Source organism: Lycorma delicatula, chromosome 9, assembly GCF_047948215.1.
Source record: "Lycorma delicatula isolate Av1 chromosome 9, ASM4794821v1, whole genome shotgun sequence".
NCBI classification, from domain to species: domain Eukaryota; kingdom Metazoa; phylum Arthropoda; class Insecta; order Hemiptera; family Fulgoridae; genus Lycorma; species Lycorma delicatula.
Genome location: NC_134463.1, coordinates 31,102,784 through 31,123,624, shown reverse-complemented (window position 1 = coordinate 31,123,624; position 20,841 = coordinate 31,102,784). Strand labels below are relative to the sequence as shown.

Genomic DNA, 20,841 nt, shown 5'->3' with positions numbered 1-20,841 from the left:
TCCTATAATATTATAAAAAAGATGTTTATTTTCAGAAATTGTTACAAATGAAGGAAATCCTCCAGGTTCTGTTCATATTATTCCTGTAAGTATAATGTATTTAATTTTCTACTGTCTGTAATTACAGAATTTTTACTGAATATTGTTTCTTTTGAATGTTCATATTTCTTTTTCAGTATTGTCTGTTGTATTTGAATAAGTATGATCTTATCTAATTGAAATAATACTTATGAATTACTGTAATTCATAATTAGTTTTTACACAATTGCATTTTTGATGAAATGCTACTTAAAACAAATCCACCTTTGAATCCAAAAATAGCAGTTGTATAAAGTTTACCAGTTTATAAATTAAGCTTTTCAAATCTATTTATTCATTATCAGTTACAAAATATAAGTATGTCAAGCAATGTTTCATGTAAAAATTCACATTTGTCTTGATCAGCTAGCTGATTTAAACAGTGGTTTTTAAAATAAGATGTGCCAGTTTAAATAGTTTATCATATTCAAAACCTACCATCATAATGTATATGTATATTTTGATGACTATGTTCAAGTTAATTATTTTTATATTTCTAGATTATTCCCTGTAGTTGTTATATAACCATACGTAATGAGGTGATCAGCAAGATTTAAAAAGTTCTTTAATTTGATCAGTATTTTGTTCAAATACTCACTCTATTATTTTTAATACTAATATGTAAATTGTTTGTAGTTATTGCAATCTTGTAGATGACATTGCTATTAAATTTTTCTTGTGGTATAGTGCTAACATAATTAAATAAATTATCGAATTACTTATTTTTTAAAGAAGTATTATAATGATTAATATAAATAATATCTCACAGGATTTTTTTTTAATGATTTATTTCTTTATGCAATATATTTTTTTATTTTTTATGAAAGTACCATCTTAAGATATTTTTTGGGGTTGGGTTTGGGTTTGCTATAAATTTCAGACAAGATTGATAGTGGCATGTCCATTTTTAACCTTCATTTATAAAAGTAATTATTAAATATAAATTTATTTTGCACTGTATTAAATACAGTGCAAAATATGCAAAATAATATTTATATATTATTTTTACTTTGTGCAATGAGTTCATATCATTCAGTATCCATTCTAATTCAGTTTTTGTTTCTAACTAAAGATCAGTGTTGGTAGAAAATTTTAACGTCTTAATTTTTGATCTTAAGATTACTCTGCTGTAAAATTCTTCCTTTTATACTCTAATTGGATTTTTATGTACTGGATGGTGTGTAATAATGGGCAGTTTAAATGTATATGTAATGTGGTTTAAACTTATTTTATTTTCACATTTACATGGCTTAAGTCATTCATTTTGAATTTTATAAATTACATTTTTTAAAAGATAAATTCTGTATATGGTAACTATTCATAATGTGGATTCATGCATTTGTGAATGTAAATTTGTTGTAACTACCAGTGACGTATCAGTAGATTGCTTAATCACTCTAAATTTCCATTATTCAGTTCATTAGTACTATCAAGATAATGAGAGAGCAGTTGGTTTTTTAAATATCCTATAAAAATAAATCATTGACATCTGGTATCCTTGAAAGCAAATTGTATTATCATTGTAGGGCATGATGTGTTCTCCAAAAGTATTTTGTAAAGTGGAAATCAATATTCTTGTACTATGATCTCTAGATCTATCATACTGAAACCATGCAGAATCATTCCCTAGATGATTTTTAGTTTATCACTGAGAGTGCCTAAATCATGTGCTGAAGTCACAGTAACTGAATTGTGTTTATCATTTTCAAATAGATAAGTACTGTAATATATTCTGATAATGTTTCACATCATATAGTCAATTTTTTTACTGTGTAACAGTCAGCGTAAAAAAGTGAGGATTCTCCTAGGCTAGAAATGAAAGTTCTGTTTATTAACTTAATCATTAAATGTAAGTGGGCTTCATCCAGACAGTCAAATATTTTTCAAGAAATTTGAATTTGAACTTTGCTATTAGAATCATTTTTCTCAATTCCTGAACTGCTTGAAACTTGTGTAAATGAATATTTAAATCTAGGATTAATATTTGGTTCAAAGTACAATGAGACATGCCCAGTGACATAACATACTGTCATACCAAACAGTATGGACTCTGCAGGAATGAGGCTCTATTTTAATATTGTTTCTTGTGTTTGTTTATTTTTATTAGGCCTGAATATTTCTTACATGATACTTAATTCCCACTTCAAATTTCCCCCCCACATCTTTATAGCGCCTGCTGATGGAATAGATCATAATGCCAAAGTTAAAAGTGATGATGGAATTCTCTTTGTGTTGCTTCATACAGTCACCTTTTTATAAAATACTTTTACCATAAACATATGATCATGATCAAGCTCCATTGTAATAAAATAGAATTTGCATGGGAAGTAGATTTGATGTAACAATGCTGCTGACTCAAATTGTGGCTTTACGATCTATGATTCAAGATTATCCTCCTCATACAGCAAATGTCACTAGTTGAAGCAGTGGGGATAGTTTTTGACTCTTTTCTGAATTTAGCTTATTTTTCTTCATTTTCTGCTCATCACAGATTATAAATGATTCTTCTTTTTCTATATTTCAACTGATTTTTCTTAAAACTTCAAACATATTATTTCATTCTCTATTTGTGTCTTTTTGCTATTTATAAATTCCTTAGTTATAAATGTCTAGTTTCCTTTTAAAAAATTAATATTAGGGCCAAAATGGTAACCATTATATCTATGAGGGTTATTTTTTTTTCAAGGTCCGATTGGTCCCAAAATAACAACCCGTGCAAAACTCAGATGAACCTTTGCGCATATGTGTTGCGCAGCATCTCTAGTATGGCCTTCAAGCATGCTGCGTCACTTCGTTTAGTTCTGAACACACAGCTAGCACGTAAACATGTCTACAACAATAGCATCCCCCACCAAATGTGAAGTGCGTGCGGTAATTCAATTTCTTCAGGCTGAGGGGTGTAATGCAGCTGAAATTCATCGACGAATAAGTAATGTGTATGGTAAAACTTCAATGAGTGACAGCAAATTGCGACAGTGGTGCAGGAACTTTAAAGGAGGACGTACAGATGTTCATGATGGAGGTGGTCAGGGAAGGAAACGAGTGTCAACTGATGATCTTGTTGAGCGAGGGGATGAGGCAATTCGAGAAAATTGTCGGTTCACAATTTCTGTATTGAGTGATTCGTTTCCTGAAATTTCAAGGTCAGCTCTCTACACCATCGTGAGTGAGAGACTTATGTACCGCAAACTGTGCGAGATGGGTTCCCAAGATGCTGTCCGACCATCACAAAACAATGAGAATGGATGCCTCCCTAACGTTTCTCCAGCGCTACCACAATGAAGGAGAAGATTTTTTGAACAAAATTGTCACAGGGGACGAGACATGGGTCCATTTCGAAACTGAAGAAACAAAAGAACAATCCAAACAGTGGATGCATTCTCATTCTCCCAGTAAACCAAACAAGTTCAAGCGAACCTTCTCCAACTGAAAGTATATGACTAGTGTGTTCTGGGACCGGAATGGAGTTCTCTTAGTGGAATTCATGGAATGTGGCACGACCATCACTGCAGCCTCATTCTGCGTGACTCTTCAACGTCTACAAAGGGCAATTCAGAATAAGCGGAGAGGAATGTTGTCATCAGGCATTGTCTTTCTCCATGACAATGCTCGGCTGCACACCGCAGCTGTAACAAAGAAGCTCCTGCAGCGTTTTTGTTGGGAAATGTTTGATCACCCACTATACAGCCCGGACCTGGCTCCATCCAATTTTCACCTCTTTGCTCACATGAAATGCTGGCTAGGAGGACAATATTTTGGCACAAATATCGAGCTGCAGACCAGCATAGAAACATGGCTGAAAAGACAGGCGGCTCCATTCTATGACGAGGGTATTGGAAAGTTGGTACCACGCTACGACAAATGTCTAAATCGGAGTAGCGACTAGTAGAAAAATAGCGTAACTATATAAGTACTTGTTACAAATAAAAAATTTTTTATTTTCACTGTGGTTTTAATTTTGTGACCAATCGGACCTTGAAAAAAAATAACCGTCTACTCAGGAAAATTTACTTTTTCTCACTCATTTTTCAGTCAAAAACTATTTAAGCATTTGCTATTGTGTATTAGATATGCTTTGATTTATCTATTATTAATAGTAAACTATTAATTATATTATTATTATTAAATTATTATTCATTCTTGAAGCAAATTACTGTAGCATAATGTCAAATGAACAGAAGTATTTTCATTTGCATAATATTCTGATTTGATTTAATTAAATTTTAAAGTATTGTATTAATAAAAGTATTAATGTTTCTTCAGGAAAAACCAAGTACAGAAGAAGTAGAGAGCACTGGATCTGAATTTATTCCTGTATCAGGACCTAGAGTAAGTTTATTTTTTTAAAAGATTTACTGTGTTTTCTTTAATGACATCGAAGAAAAATTTTAATATGAATTACCGTTAAGAAAAAATATTTTTATAATTTATGGTGCAAAAAAAGAGTTTTTTCTTCTTTTTTTCAATTATTCAGTTTTCTTAGGTTAGGCAATACATCAAAGACCATCTTTATTTCGGTTCCTCCCCACGCCACTACTACTCTTTATGTAGCCTTCTTTTATTACATATACTTCTTAATCTCTCACCACTTTTCTCCTAATTCAAATTCTTATTGCTGTTTCTTCTTCATATATTCAAATCTTCTTTTGGAAATGTTCCATTTCCTGTACTATTGAACATAGCCTATATTCAATAAATGAAACTTTTTACACCCTTATGTTACAACTTTTACAACTTATTTTTACAACTTTTTACAGAAATTTATGTTCTAGTTCTAGCTTACCTCTTTGTTCTCTCTTTTTTAATTGCTACTAATTTCTTGCTCTTTTCCTTAATTCATTCCATATCATGTGCTATCAGTCCACTTATTCCATTCATCAAGAATTCTATATACTTTATTTTGACTTTCATACCATCAATATCAACACAAACACTCATACTTTTCTTCCCTCCTTTCTTTACAATGCTAATTGTTGTTTACAAATTTCAAATCACTATTGTAACAATAAGGGTGACAGTGAAAGTATACTCCTTTATCTTATTCCAATTATCAAATTACTCTAAGAATCCCATTTCATTTTTACACAGGTCCCACCATTTTTACTAAATTGCCTTTATTATTTTTATTACCGCCTTTCATAGATTCTTTCTTCTACTTCCATTCTCCTTTCCTGTATCCTTCATACTTTTCTTTCAATATCATCATAAATCTGGAAATACTATCTACTTATTAAATTTTGCCTGTCTTTTCCATCACAACTCTTACTGAAAAAATTAAGTGAATCATAGAAATTATCTCTTCAAACGTTACTGTTCTTCCTTTAATTGCTTCTCCGCAATTTTCCAAAATTCATTTAGGTACTTATATTGTCTATAAAATAAGTCCCACAAAATTTCTTCTATTCAGTAAAAATTAATATATTTTAGAATTGTGTTTTCTTTACCTTACGTATAGTGTATGGTACTACTGCATTGTACTGCATTAAATATATTGTACTGATAAATTAAAAAATATACATTTTTCATATTGACAGGGAGATGATGGTCCTCAAGGAGTGAGAGGTATACCAGGAGATCCAGGCATTCCTGGGCCACCAGGTGTACCCGGAATTCCAGGCCCACCTGGTATTATACCCGATGTAAGTAATTATTTTTTATATTTAAAGACATAACTTTTATATATTTGATTTAGAATTATAGCGTGGTCTGATTGACAACTGAAGTATGTTCTAAAAGATTAGTGTCTCATTCAGAAACAATAAAGAAAAAAGTTAATGTTTTACAAATCCTACTTGTAACTAGAAAAAATTTTCCATTTTGGGAAATGTTATGGACTGCAGATTTTCTTCTTATTAATACACCGACAATTTATGTTTGTTCTTATTTAACAAAGCATTGTCCAATGACATATTTTCTTAATTATTACTACTTTTACAAAAAAACAATAAATGGAAACGCTCATTAAAAAAGTCAATGAACATGATTAATAAAGTATACTTTTAACGTACCTTTTAGGTTAAAAAAATTGGTTTCTTTTTGAGAAAACTTTTTCTTATCATTATCCGTATCTTAAACTACGAACTTTTTGTCAGTCCAAAAAAAGGTAAAATACTGATGTTCTTCTCGGTTGACATAGCCTAAATTTGTGCTTCCTTTACAGCAATGTCACATACCTTTGTGTAGTCTTGTTTTGAATCAGAATCATTTGATGCTCTTGTCTCTTTACTAAGACATCATGGCATTAAGAACATTTCACCTTCCTCTTTGTATTGCATTAGAGAAAACAAGTGTAACAGAGATCAATTTTGTGTCATTGAAGAATAACTTTGTACCTAGCATGAACATTACTTTTAAAAGTACAAATGATCTGGCAACACAGAGAACAATCCTTAAAATTACAGAAAATGTCTAGGAAAGGGATAATTTTAAACTGTTTATTTCTACGCAATTTTAAGATTGTTTCATTAATTAATTCATCACTGGTCACAGATAGCTGTCCAGTGGGCATGGTATCATGGATCTTCTCCAAGTATTTCTTTTAACTGCCTCACCCAGTATTTTAACCATTCCATTACCCAGAGGATTTTAATAGTATATTTCTTGTACCTGGTAATGAATTTCAAATGGTTTCAAGTTTCTTGTGTTTAAAAAAACAGTTAAGAAACAGTATTTTCTTTTTTATTTGGTAGTTTCTCTGATTAACTTCTACAGTTTAAATGCATAAAATAAGATATAAACATGATTTGTAGTTGTCATGGGGGTTAGTGTTTTGCTAAAACATAATGGAAGTTAGTGTTTAGTATTTGTATGTGTACGCATACATGCATGTGAGTGTGTGTGCATGGTTGTGATAACCACAACACTTGTGCGTAGACATTTGCAAACCTTACTTTTTGAGCATGCTTTTTAATAAATATGCAGTGATTACTTTTTTCTGTTGCTCTTATATTGCTTCATTTCATTAAAAATTGAATTTATTAAAATATTATAGTATATATATATATATATATATATATATATATATATATATATCATAGCATCTGTTTATTAATTTCTATTAAAAACTTCAATATATTTAATTACTTCATTAAATATGTATATGAATGAATATTACAGATTATTATTTTATTATAATGTAACATTATATATTTTTTTTATTTTGATCTTTCTGTTCTCAGATATCAACATATTATCATCATTTAGCATTAGCCAGCAGTGGAAATGGAAATGACAAAGGGCCAACTGGTAATGGGTTTCCTCCAGATGCATTCCAGTATTTACAAGCTCAAGTTGGACCAACTGGAGCTCGTGGTATACCAGGTAAGAAGTGATAACACTAATTTGTATCTGTGGGTGTGACCATGAGTCTTAAAACTTTTTTAAATTTTGCAATATACTATCAGGTAGTGTTTAAAAATATAGATTCATTTAAAGAGGTGACTAAGGAAATCTAATTTTTGCAATGTTGAAAGAACAAAAACTATTACACATTTAAAACCATCAGTTCTGTGTTGAAAATAAATTTCTTCCATTATTTGGGTACTAAAAAGCTGTTATCTGTTTCCTAATACATTAACATATCAGCTGAAACATTTGTCCATAGAATCTCAGAAAATTAAAAAAAATGATCAAATATTTATGTCTAAAAATGTTTTATGAACTGATCCCCATAAATTACAAAATAAAGATAATGATTTGAACAGTTTCTTATCTTTCAGAATCTAGTTCAACCTTGAGGAAAATTAACTTAGTAATTAACTTACTCTGAACCATTTGTGTCTTTATCTGACTATCTTCATCTTCACTGGATTGTATTATAAATTTGTTTATTTACTTAAATGGTTCTTAATTAGTTTAAGACTGTCTCTATAATTAATTTTTTTTGAAAATGTCTATGGTTGGTTTTGAAAATTATGTAAAATTATTAATTTATTTAACTAACAAACCGAACATAATTTATTAAATGTAATGTTTTATAAAATCATGTTATAAACATTTTTAGTGTTTTTACATCTCCAGTGACTGGTGATTATAAAGGTCTTTATCATTCATTCTAGAGCTAGCTTATGTTATTGCTAATGATTTTTTTAAGTTAGGAAGAAACATATATAGAATGTAATTAAAAATATTAGATTTGAATTATGTCTGATTAATTTATATATTGTTGTGTAATTTATTTTTTATTATATTATTAATTTTGCTATATGTAATAAAATATTTAAACATTATAAAATCTCTACACAACTCTTATAAAATAAGCAAAGGCATTAAATTCTAACATACTTTTTGATTACATTGTAAAAATGTGAGTTAACTCAAGAAAATTACTAGATTTAACACAGCTAATAGAATAAAATACAATTGCACAGTAACTGATGGTGGCTATAAAAGTTACTGAAGGCATTATATGAACTTAAATAACATTATATTATATAAATTAAGTTGTAAAATAGAGTTATGTTTCATAAATAAAGTTCAGTTTTATAGAAGATAATAGCTTTATATAATTTGTTCATTTTACAGTTTCAAAATTTACACAAATACAACTTTTAGATCCTCATCCAGCATACCCTGCTTAATTTTATCATTTGTAAATTGATAGGTTTTTATAGGTAAAAAGAAACTATTTCTATAAGAAGAACATCCAGACTTGCATTATGGCACCAAAAGTTTAGTTTATAAGTACTTTCATTCTAATTAAGAATATTTTTCACAGATTAAATATAACACTGATGGACAAAAAAATTCTTGAATTTGAAATTTGTTGAATTGTTTTTTGCAGAGATTGCAGATCTGTAAATATAATTTTTCTATCATCCTTAGTTTTAAATAAATTACACTTCAAAAAAAATTAAGGGAAAAAATAGTAAAAATCTGTAAAATTTATAATTTTGCATGGCCATACCTGTGTTAGAATGATTTCGCTGTGCCCTTCTTTTATAAATAGCCTCAGGCACATACTGAATTAATCTCCAACTGTAATTGGCTAGCATGTTAGTTTTCCATTTCCCTTTATAGCAGCTATCCATCACCGAACTTATCCATCACAGCTATCCATCACATTCTTGGTGGAAACATTCACCGTGTTCGTCATTTACATCTCCATGGTTGTCTGGAAAAAAGTCCAGATATGAGTGGAGAAAATGCATTTTCAAACATATATTACATCCATAGCTCTGTGTGAAGTAAGAAGTTGATTAACAATGTCGTGGTAATTATCGGATTTTTATTTACCGAAAATTTTTGCAAACGTCTCTAAATGAAGCCCAAGCTGCACTTTCTACATTATTTAACATCGAGTTAAATACATAATTTTTGACCAACTCTCTTATTTGAGGACTAACAAATATTCCTTCTTTAATTTTTCCTTCACTTACATTCGGAAATTTCTGTCTGATGTACAAAAATCCAGGACTATCCTTCTTCATTGCTTTTACAGAATTTTTCATTAGTCCTAGATTGATATAGGAGGGGGTAAAAATATTTTTTTGGGTTCAACTAAGGGCTTATGAATAATATTTTTCCCATTTGGAGATAAGTTGTCTCATTTCTTCACTATTTGGTAACATAATGTTTAACCCTAGCTCGACTGTCCCATTCGCAAAGAAAACACTACTTAGTATAGCTTAACTGCATGCCTAACAAAATAACTATAACTTTCAGATCACCACATATGTTCCAGCTTTGTTTTTTATAATTTATTTTTTCAAGAACGTCTTTCACCACATCGTATGTCTCTTTCAAATTAATGCCATAAGCGATTGGTATTGAAGGATATTTATTACCATTGTGTAGTAGAACCACTTTAAAACTATACTTGCACGAATCTATGAAAAGGTGCCAGTCCTCAGGTTTATGAACTTGTCCTAAGTGCAACATAAGCTCATCAATATTTTGCAATAAACCAAATTATTTTCATCAATAAAGTACTGAGAAAGTTATTTTTGTCGGCTTTACAAGCCTGAAAGTTTTTTTTTTTTTAAGTAAATTCCAACATTGCAATCTTGGTCCTAACAGTTCAGCTTGAGTTTTGATAAATTTAAATTCTTAACCAAGTCATTTAATTCACCATGTGATATAAGATGTGGTTTATTGGAAGATAATTCAAAATCAAAATCATTGTCTTCTTCAGTATTCCCTGATTCTTCATCGCTGCTTTCGAAACATACATTCACAGGTGGCTCAGGAACTGGGAAAATTTCACTGTGAGGTACAGGCCTGATTGCAGATTGCAATAAAGGATATTTTACAGTATGTTTCGATTTTTTTAGAAATTCCAGACACATTTGATATACAAAAGTAACAATTGATTACATGATCACTTGGTTCACACCAAACCATAGGTACACCAAATGGCAAAGCCTTCAGTGTACCTCTCAGCCATCCTCTTAAATGTACAGAACAATTAGTGTGTACTACACGAGAAGCCCATATCTTATTCTGATCACCAATTTTATACTGAAAGTACAAATGATATGCTTTTTTAATTAAAAATGTAATGTTTTTTCTATTTGATTTTATGGTAAATTCACCACATACAAAATAAAAGGCATCCACATCATTTGCACTATTTCGAGGCATTATGACATTGCACTGTTAACAAACAAAAGACAGCAATAAGCCTGAACAAAATTAATTCATTCCTAAATCCAGTGCATAATACAAACAACACAGCTGTGTTTTCAGCTAGATACTTTGACCTGCACAGACATGAACAATCTTGTCCATGAAGGTCACTCTTCAGTATTAGATATGATATCATAATGTATGACTGTGACATGATTTAATTCTTTGTCTAGTATTGTTTACTTATAGCTTACAAATTATGATAACTAAGTTAAACAATAAAAATGAGCTAACAAAATACAGTATAGGAGCTTAAAATGCCAACTAAACATTGAAAAATAATAAAAATCCTTTAATTAAAATTTAGAAATTTTTCAAAAATAGTCGTTGATAGAAAGATTTGTAATTAATATAAAATTTTAGTCTTTTTCTTTGTTGTCTTCATCATTTTTGATTTATTTTATGTTTGTTAGAGTGCATTTCCATAAAAAAATAATTTGTCTGATTTAAATAATTTTTAATATAAATATTTATTTACTTCCTAAGTTTGAACTTTGACTATTATTATATATGTTTTATACTGTAAACTTGTTTTGGTTCTAATAAATGTAATTCTTTATTTAAAAAATAAATAAATAGGAGCTATGCAATAAACTATAATGGTTGAAATTTTGTTTGTTTTAATAGGTCCACCTGGGCCTCCTGGACCTCAAGGATTTCAGGGTGTTAGAGGGGAACCAGGAGAAGCTGGTCCTCAAGGACCTGCTGGACCTCCAGGACCAAGAGGTTTGCCTGGATTACCAGGTAAAGAGGTAAGTTAATTATTTATTTTAATTACTTATACAGTTTGTTTTTTGTAACTATTACAGTGACTTTTGTGAAGTGGTTTAGTCGACATGATGTCAGTAGTTGGAATTTTATCTTCATGTTTCCTGGATATTGCTGCCTGAAATATTCCATATATGGAGAACCATTTGGTTGAAATAGAAACAATTTACTGCCTTAACCAGGAAACAACAATTATTTTTATTATTTCAAGATGATGATATTAATGTTGAAAATTATTTCTTGGTTTTATACGTTTTAAACTCTGAATAAATAGAAAGAGTGGTTATATTATTTTTTTTGTTGATAGATGCTATCTGTCATATCCTTGGGTTTTCAGTTAATGCTCTTTAAGCTTGATATTTGGTATATTTATAAATAATCTGTTATTTTAGATGTAAATTCGTTCTTTCAGTTCAACATTCCTGAAGAGCTTATCTTTTTTTAATTAAATTTTTTGGTTATTTGGTATTAGTTCCGATTTAAACTTAGGCTATATAGCATTTCAAAAATATAGTGGAGTCTCTGGAATAGAAACTGGCTTATGTACCTTTTGGACAGAATTGCCATTTTTATGCTTGAATTTTAATTTGTCAAAAATTATATAGGAAATTTAATCTTCATAAAATTTTGAACAAATTTTACCTGGCTAGACTTTTTTTGGTTATTAACTTATGAAGTAGAATGTGCAGTGTTATTTATTTAGATTATTAATTTGGTTTATAGCTGGTACCAAAGTACGATAAATGAACTTTCAATGGATCTGAATATCAGTTATATAACAGTTGATTAGGTTAATATGGTCTCAGTTTAAATTTTAGCCAAGTCTCATAAAATGTTTTTATGAACATCATCTTTGTAAGCTTGCAGATAATTGAATCTGCTTCATAAGCAGGTTCTTCATTAGAGCAAATCCAAATTTGATTGACTGGTTTATTTAAAAAATAAAACTAAAAAACTGTGTATGTTTAAAACACTTTTACAGTGTGGTACACACTGTACCACACTTTTCTAATCACTTGTTCTTGTTGATTGTTCTAATCACTTGCTGTTTAACAGATACACTAAAATCTTTGTCAAGGGAGTAAAAAAAAACACAATTTCTACCAATGTTTGGTATGAAAATGTATGTAATTAGTGCATACATCATACGTACTGTCCTGCCAAGAAGGCGTTTAAAGGTGAACAAGAAATTGAATTTATGCTGACATCCTTCTTTGACTTTAGTATGTAAGTGTGTGTATATATATATATATATATATATATATACATAGCCACGTCACGACTTGGTTGACGAAGTAGATCAATGCTTAATGATAATTATGGTATTTTAATAACTGATGATGAATCTATAGGGTTTGAAAAGGCCTTATTAGATTGAAAGTAAGATCGGTCTTGCTTTATATGTGTGTGTCTGGTGGTTTATAAATACTATGTATATATATATATATATATATATATATATATATATATATATATACATATATATATATTAATAATATATTTATTGTTTTTTCCTGATTGTTGTGATTGAAACATTCTAAGTGTTAGAGTTTGAAATCTAATTGATAAATGTGCGTTTTTTAAGGGAATGCCTGGGGATGATGGAGAACCTGGGTCAGCAGGTCCAACAGGGCCTCCAGGACCAAGGGGTTTACCTGGAATGCCAGGATTGCATGGCGCAAAAGGACATAGAGGTTTTCCAGGTTTAGATGGAGCTAAGGGAGAGCAAGGACCTGCTGGTGAAAAAGGAGCTAGTGGTGTGCCTGGTCAACCTGGACCAACTGGTCTTATTGTAATATTTTTTTATCTAATATTTTAATTTGAGTATATTTATATATTACTATTAATAGTGAACAGTTGAACTTGTCCGTTTACTTCTATCTACTGTAGAAAGTTGCAGGTGATTATGAAAAGTGAAATAAGTATCTAGGCATAGTCCAATATGGAATGACTGCTGCTGACAAACATTTTCAACAGATATCTGAATTTATTTATTATTCACCCATTTACCATTTAGAAGATCTGCATATAAGTTCATTGCTATTAATTTCAGATTAAATTAACTATGAACACTTTTAAATTATTTATTATACTTTACTTTTATACTGTGCACTTGTTTTCTTTTAATAATAATTTTTAAAAATTTACCAAAATGAAGTGACATTTGTTTAAAGAAATGTGTGAATGTTTTTATACTTTGACTGCACATTTTGTTCACGATTGTAGAAATTTGCTTGAAAGAATCAGCTACAACATTATACAATAAAGTCATCACAATTAATAATCAAATTCTAGAGTGCTGTCTTTTTAATTGTATTGGGTATGACATAATGTATGAAGAGGATAAGACATGAGTTTTAAGATCAGCAAATTTTAAATTATGATACAATTCAGAGTATTCTATAACAGAAAATTAGAAAAGAGGCACAGATGAAGTTTAATAAAATGGTGGCAGTATCCACGTTGCATTTTGGAATTGAAACTTGGGTGCTTAGAAAAAGAGTATTGAGTAGGGTTTAAGCAGTTGAAATTAAATTTCTGCGTGCAGTTAAAGGTTGCTCAGGTGAGGACAGGCTGTATAATGAGGAAATAAGGAAATTAGAAATTAACTAAAATTATTAAGGTTGTGCAGTGTATGACAGAACATGATAAAGAACAATGGAGACCATGTAGGCTTAATGATAGATGATACTTTTCTGAAAATAGAAATTTACAGGTTGAAGAAGTGTGGCAAGACTTCAGAAATGTTGGTGAACTCTTTATATTGTATAGTTTTCTGGAGTTAGAAAAAGTGAGTTTCCTTAGCTATGATTGAAGATAACAAATAAAAATAACAAATAAGATGGTGACATAGAATACAATAAAATATTATCTTTTAATAGAAAAAAGGGATTTAATGTTTGAATCTGTATAGTTAAAATGAATAAACAAATCTGAAACCTTTTCAGGTGTTACAATATTGGGATTAAAAATAGTCCTCAAAGTACTGTTACTATTATTATTATTATTATTATAGTAACATACAAATCTTTATGTTTAGTGAAATTGACTTTGTGTTACAGAACAATCACAAAAGATTATGCAAAGAATGTTCACATAAATTATGTTAATGCATGCTTTGTCATGTTATGACTTGTTTTGAAAAACTAACACATTAAATTTTATGAAAATACTCCTCTTACCAATATAGCTCAAGAGAAATTATTTAAAATAATTGTTTTTTAAATACATACATATTTATACAGTACATATATACAATACGTACATATTTAGACATTAAGTAAAGTGAAATGAAAGCTAATGTGGGTTCATCGTTGTTACACTATTGAATTTATCAACTGCTCACATAATGTTTTCTTGAAAACTGATGTCTAGAAGTTGGCAGTTAAAAGAGTAATACATCTTTTGTTTTGTAATTTTATCATGTTTATCTCAAAAATGTAATTTATACAACAGTAATGAATTGAGAAGGAAAAATAAAAAAAAAAAATAGAATTGTTTTAAATGTTACTAAAACAAATATATATATTAACTGTGGCAGATCATTTAATTTTTTCAATTTCAATTATTTATTTACTTAATGAGAACATAAATAAATGTTTACAATGTGTTACTTTTGTTGCTATTTCCAGTTAATTCATTTTATAGACATTCATCTCACTTAGTTTTAATGTCATTAATATTAATGATATAATTAATTACATACATGTAATTACATGTAATAATTGTAAGATATTAGTTATTAATAGAAATATATGTGTAAATAAAATAGAGTAAAGTATAATGGATTAAATAAAATAAAAATAAAATTAACTAGTAGTGAAAATGAATTACGGAACTATTTGTAATAAAAATAATCTTTTTTTTGTAAAGGAGTATATTTTTAAAAAAAATTAATAAAAATAAACAAAGATTTATAACTACATACCATAAGCATAATATTTAAACTGAGCTACAACTTACTGGATTTGGAACACTGTAATTACTGATGGATTAATAGAAAAGCAGTAATTAGATTCTAGCATTTTAAGAAACGTAAGACTGATGGAACTGTTTTAAATATTTTGTATTCCAACATTCAGAGGCTTGGGATTGTTGAATGTAGTTTGATCCTCTTACAACCAAACTGAAATTAAGCTCCTTTAAGTTGTTAGATTTAAAACTGATTGTAGACATATAAGGATATAATCAAGGATAAAAGATTATTTACTTTTCAAAATTGCTCGAGTCATCTGTATTATTTTAGTGATTATAAATCTTAACTGAATGCAAAGGTATTGAAGAGATCATCACCTCCCTATTACAGAGCTTGAATTTTATCCACTACTGCTGGATTGTTCAAGTAAACAACTTGGGTATGTTATTTTATACTAACTGGGTAATTGTAGCTGGAAGAAAGGATTGCATTTTAATCTATGAAGATCATAGATGATGATTCTGTTTCATTAGGTTAATAACAGCAGAGAGTGTAATTTTATGTTTCTCTTTTTGCTACATTTCTCTTTCAATCTATTTTCTGTAAACAACTTTTTATTTTTTGTAATAAGTCTGTGAGAATTTATGCTGTTACTCAGAAGAAGAAGAAGACAATAAAGTAGAAAATGTTATTGATATGTAATAAATTTTAAAATATGTTTTTTTATTAAAAAAATGTTTTATTGTAAATTTAGTATATTATACTTCCTGGGAAGTTTTATTAAGAAAAAAATTATTACAGTAAGTAATATTATTGGTTTTCCAATCAATAAATTATCTTACAGTCAATTTCAAGTTTAATTTTATATTAAATTAAGTTAATTATTTTGATTTTAACAGGGCCCTGCTGGTTCCCGTGGAGAACGTGGTAGAGAGGGTCCTCCTGGACCACCTGGGTCAAGAGGCGTGGATGGAGTCCCAGGACCACCTGGACCATCTGTAAGTTATCTTGTTTTTCTATTTTTTTTATCATAGTACTTTTAAAAATAAATGAAATATTTTTTTCATGTATAGTTTTGTTTAATTATATACAAACATTTATAATTAAGCTATAATTCAAATTTTTATTCTCGTTTTATTCCACGGTCTAAGAGATGGTCTAATGTTCAAACTCGACCATTTAATAGACCATCACTTACTTGACCATTTAATAGAACTATGTGATTGGTGCATAATTTCCCAAGTACCTTATATAGAATGAAGAGAACTATATCCCCTATCTTTCTCTTTCATTGTTTCTTGGTAATCTTGTATATTAGCTTTTTAAGGGTTCCTGGAGTGAATCCTTGTTTATGTCTACTGCTGGAAATCTTTTTGAATTCATGTTTCAGATAATGTTTAGCTCAGTAGCAAGAACACTCACTGCGGTGTAAAGTCCTTTTGTTTTTTTGTGAAGTAATAAAAATTACAACTTTCTTTCAAAGTACCTTGAAATGTTCTTCCAGAATTTCTTTTTAAGACTATAATCCAGGATCTTCCCCAGTAGTACTGTGTGTGATAGTATTGTTATTGACTTATGTTTATTTAATATGTGATAATGATAACAGGTTTCCTAAACAGTTAAGCATCATTGATAATACTACATCTGTAATACCTCTGAAGAAGAAACAAACCTTGAAAAGATTTATGGAAGCATATTTCTACATATTTTGAAGCAATGTTATGATTTTCAATGTTTGATAAAAGTATTAACATCACATCATCATGCTGATTTACAATCCTCTTGTTCTGCTTTACTATCATTGATACTTTTGTATGAAACGGGGATGTTAGTTAATTTGCATGTCTTACCAATGGTATTTGAAAATTATGACTGAATTTTTGGCTGTCAGTGTGGTAATTTTTTCTTTTATCTTTTTGTTTACATAAAAATGACATACTACTTCCTGAGGCATGATTTTATTTTTTGAGGGAAAAGTAGTATTCCAGAAATAACAAAAAATAAAAACGAAGAAGGTAATTTGTTTATATTTCTACTTTAAAGAGATTTACCAGTACCTTCTTTCAATTATTTTTTGTACTTTCAATTCATGGCAAATTTTCCAGCAATAAATTTTGCTGATGTAATGATGATGATCTTTATATCAGCAATGTAGAGATGTTTGTTTATCTAGTAAATAATATTATCTATTTGTGGATACTGCCTTGTTCCTCAATCATACTAAATTCTTAACTATGTAATAAAGTAAAATTGTCATACCTTGCATTATTATGTGTTTTTCTCTTTTTTTAATTATTAAAAAAATACCTATGAATGGATCAAATTCCAAGTTAATATAAACATAACAATTTATATAAAAAACTTTTTGAATCCATGAATTCGTCAGTTATAAAATATTATATTAGTTATGCATTACTGTCGTTACATGTAGAAACTAAAATCTTTACCTTTTTCTGTTCATTTAATGATATTATAAACAAAAATGGTGGATAATCTTATTAAGTTATCTGAAAGTTATAATACCCAGTTTTTTAAAGACCATTTTAAAACTAAGAGCATATTTTCTAATGTTTTTAAATGCTGGACTCATTATTTATAAATGTAAGTACTCATTTTGAGCAACTGGACTCAATTTTTACTAAAAGCTCCTATTTATAATTTTGTAATTAATATTTAGTGAGTTTAAACTTGGAAACTGAAGAAAATGAAAGCCTTAGTAGTAAAACTGAAATCAATGAATAAAGAAATTAAAACTCTTAATACAATATTTAATATTTCAGAGAAAAAGTTCAATGAATTAAGAAAACTAAATACATGTTTAACAAGAGACAAGCATTTCAGAAAGAAGAGTCAATGGTTCTATTTATATTGAATGTATTATAACAAAAAAAAAAAAAAAAAAACACTTAAAAAAACTTGTTTATGAACAAAAATAAAACCAAGAGTAAAAATAAAACCAAGAGTATATGCTCTCATATTAGCAGTTTCAGATATTTTTAAAAATTGTAATGTTGGATGGAAAGGAGCGTTGTTCAGAAATATGAAAGGGTGAGATTTTTGTTGGGTATGGATGGTTGCCGGGAAGTGAGGATGAGAATTTTATACTTTTAAAGATGTATGACAGTATGATTAAATGGTAATACTATTACTTTCTGAAAAGAAGTTCCTTGTGCATCTTCAACCATCAAAAATTATGTTTATGTTATAAATTTTCTTATATGGACAGTACAACCCAACATTTTCTTATAAACTGTAAATGTACATAATTGTAAATTTTGTAATTTGTGAAATGAGTTACAGAATTTTATGAAGTTAATTTATTTTTTTTCAGTAATAACAAAAATGTATATACTATTCAAAAATATCTTCCTTTTTATTGATATATTCTATTAATCCTGTCATTTTATTGATAAAATAAAATAACAATAAACCATCTTATTAACTAAGCAGTGTCTGAAAAACTAGATAACAAACTATGTGTCAGAAAAACAAAAAAAAAAAACTTTTTACTTGAACCAGTCTCAGGTAATGAAGTAGGACTCGTACTGTATGCCTCAGTAACAAATAAACATACTAGTTGGATACTGGTTAAATGGAATGAGCTTGAAAACAAGCAACAGAATGCACATTAGAGTTTGTTCATTTATGGTGACTGTAAACGTAATAAACATACGTTGGTACAATCGTGATTAGTCTAATTTCATATATTTCTTTTATGAGAGGTTTAATATTTACCTAATATTAGGTTTAATATTTACCCTCTTTATGAGAGGTTTAATTATTACCTAAAGCTATGGTTAACAACTGCTACTTGTATTTTTCTATTGAAGAAAGTAATATATTGTGATAAATATTTTATTAATATTAACTTCCAAATTATCACCAATTTTCTATAATTTCAAATTATTTCTTTTTAGGGTGCGGCAGGAAAAGAAGGAACACCTGGATTTCCTGGTCCACCAGGTGTGAAAGGTGATTTAGGTTTAACAGGACCTAAAGGAAGTCAAGGACCTCCAGGGCCAGCTGGTAATTTTTTTAATTTGTTAGCTTGTCTTTCCTTTTAAAATTTACATTTTTTAATTAATGTAATATATACTTTTATAACATCTGCCTAGATGTGTGTGGCATCCATCCATTTCTTGAATGATCATACATCTTAATTAATGAAAAGGAAACAATGTAAAACTTATTGTTTATCACATAGATAACTGTGGACCCAAAAATATCACTTGATAAATCAGCTGGAAATTAATACTAAATAAGAGGCCTACTATGTTATAAAAAATGATAAATAACAGCTTTACATAGTTATTTTATTTAGTGTTTGTTTATTTTATTGACATATTTATAATTTATGGAAATAAGTATGTTAAAATAGTTTCTGAACTGCTGGTTTAGCCATAGATAAATTGTAAGTAAGTTTAACAACATTTGAACTTTGGTAGTAAGGCATTTTTAGTATGCTAACCTCATAATACAGTCTGATTACAAATGAAATAGTTACTTTCAGTGGTTTGTAAAAAAAATATTTTCAAATATATGGTATTTACTTTGCTTTATTGCAAATTCTTAAAGTTTATATTTATAAGTGTTCAGTGTGTGCACTGTGAGTCACATGACAAGATATCAACACAGTAATCCAATTCACCCCTAACACAAGAAACCATATTCCACTTAACAAAAGCAAAAACAAAAAATAAAAGCTGTTAAGCAAAATGCTTTTGCTTAATAACAAAAGCATTTGTGTGATGCACTGTCTTAAGTCATCTACTCTATAGCAAAAAAGGTCCCATGCCATATAAAGAAATAAACATGAATTGTTTGTCATTAGTTTATATAATATTTTTTCCATATAAAACTTACTTTAAATTATATCTGTATGTGCTCCTTCATTGTTCGTTCATGGTTTGTTACTCACCACGTGCATTTAGATATTTTCATCCATGTTGAAGATTCAGTCATAAAAACAATCACTGCCAGAAGTTTTCAGCTCATAAACATTCCTTAATCACAAATGGGAGATTTTCCTTAATTATTATCAATTTAATGAAGTTTAAAAACTTCATGAATATATGAATTGTTTTTTTCAATAAAATAGGAGAACAAGGACGCCCAGGACAGCCTGGTGATTCTGGTCTTCCAGGAATACCTGGTAAAGATGGGCTTCCAGGAGAAAAGGGCAGTGCTGGAGCCACTGGTGTTAATGGACCGCCTGGTTTTCCAGGAGCAAGAGGACCACCAGGACTTAGTGGGAGTCCTGGAGTTGCTGGAGTTAAAGGAGAACCTGTAAGTTAAAAAAAAAAAAAACTGTAATTTTTTTTATGATACTGAAAGTTATAGTTTGTGTATTATTGCTTTGATTTTATTAAAAATTTACCTGCTAATAACAATCGAGTTTAATAATAATGGTAGCATACATCCATTGTATTCAGGACATTGGTTTGATTTTGATT

At 29.0% G+C, this 20,841-nt stretch overlaps 1 protein-coding gene across 2 annotated transcripts in view; it reads left to right on the top strand.

Annotated features, from left to right (window-relative positions):
- LOC142330060 (uncharacterized) overlaps window positions 1–20,841 on the top strand; it is a 117,325-nt gene that overhangs the window by 30,622 nt on the left and 65,862 nt on the right. For both annotated transcript variants that reach the window (XM_075375095.1, XM_075375094.1), the window contains 9 exons: window positions 36–85; window positions 4,342–4,407; window positions 5,613–5,717; window positions 7,257–7,398; window positions 11,332–11,456; window positions 13,058–13,264; window positions 16,288–16,386; window positions 19,306–19,414; window positions 20,487–20,674. In XM_075375095.1, the coding sequence (XP_075231210.1) occupies window positions 36–85; window positions 4,342–4,407; window positions 5,613–5,717; window positions 7,257–7,398; window positions 11,332–11,456; window positions 13,058–13,264; window positions 16,288–16,386; window positions 19,306–19,414; window positions 20,487–20,674 (1,091 nt within the window). The remainder of the gene's footprint in view (window positions 1–35; window positions 86–4,341; window positions 4,408–5,612; window positions 5,718–7,256; window positions 7,399–11,331; window positions 11,457–13,057; window positions 13,265–16,287; window positions 16,387–19,305; window positions 19,415–20,486; window positions 20,675–20,841) is intronic.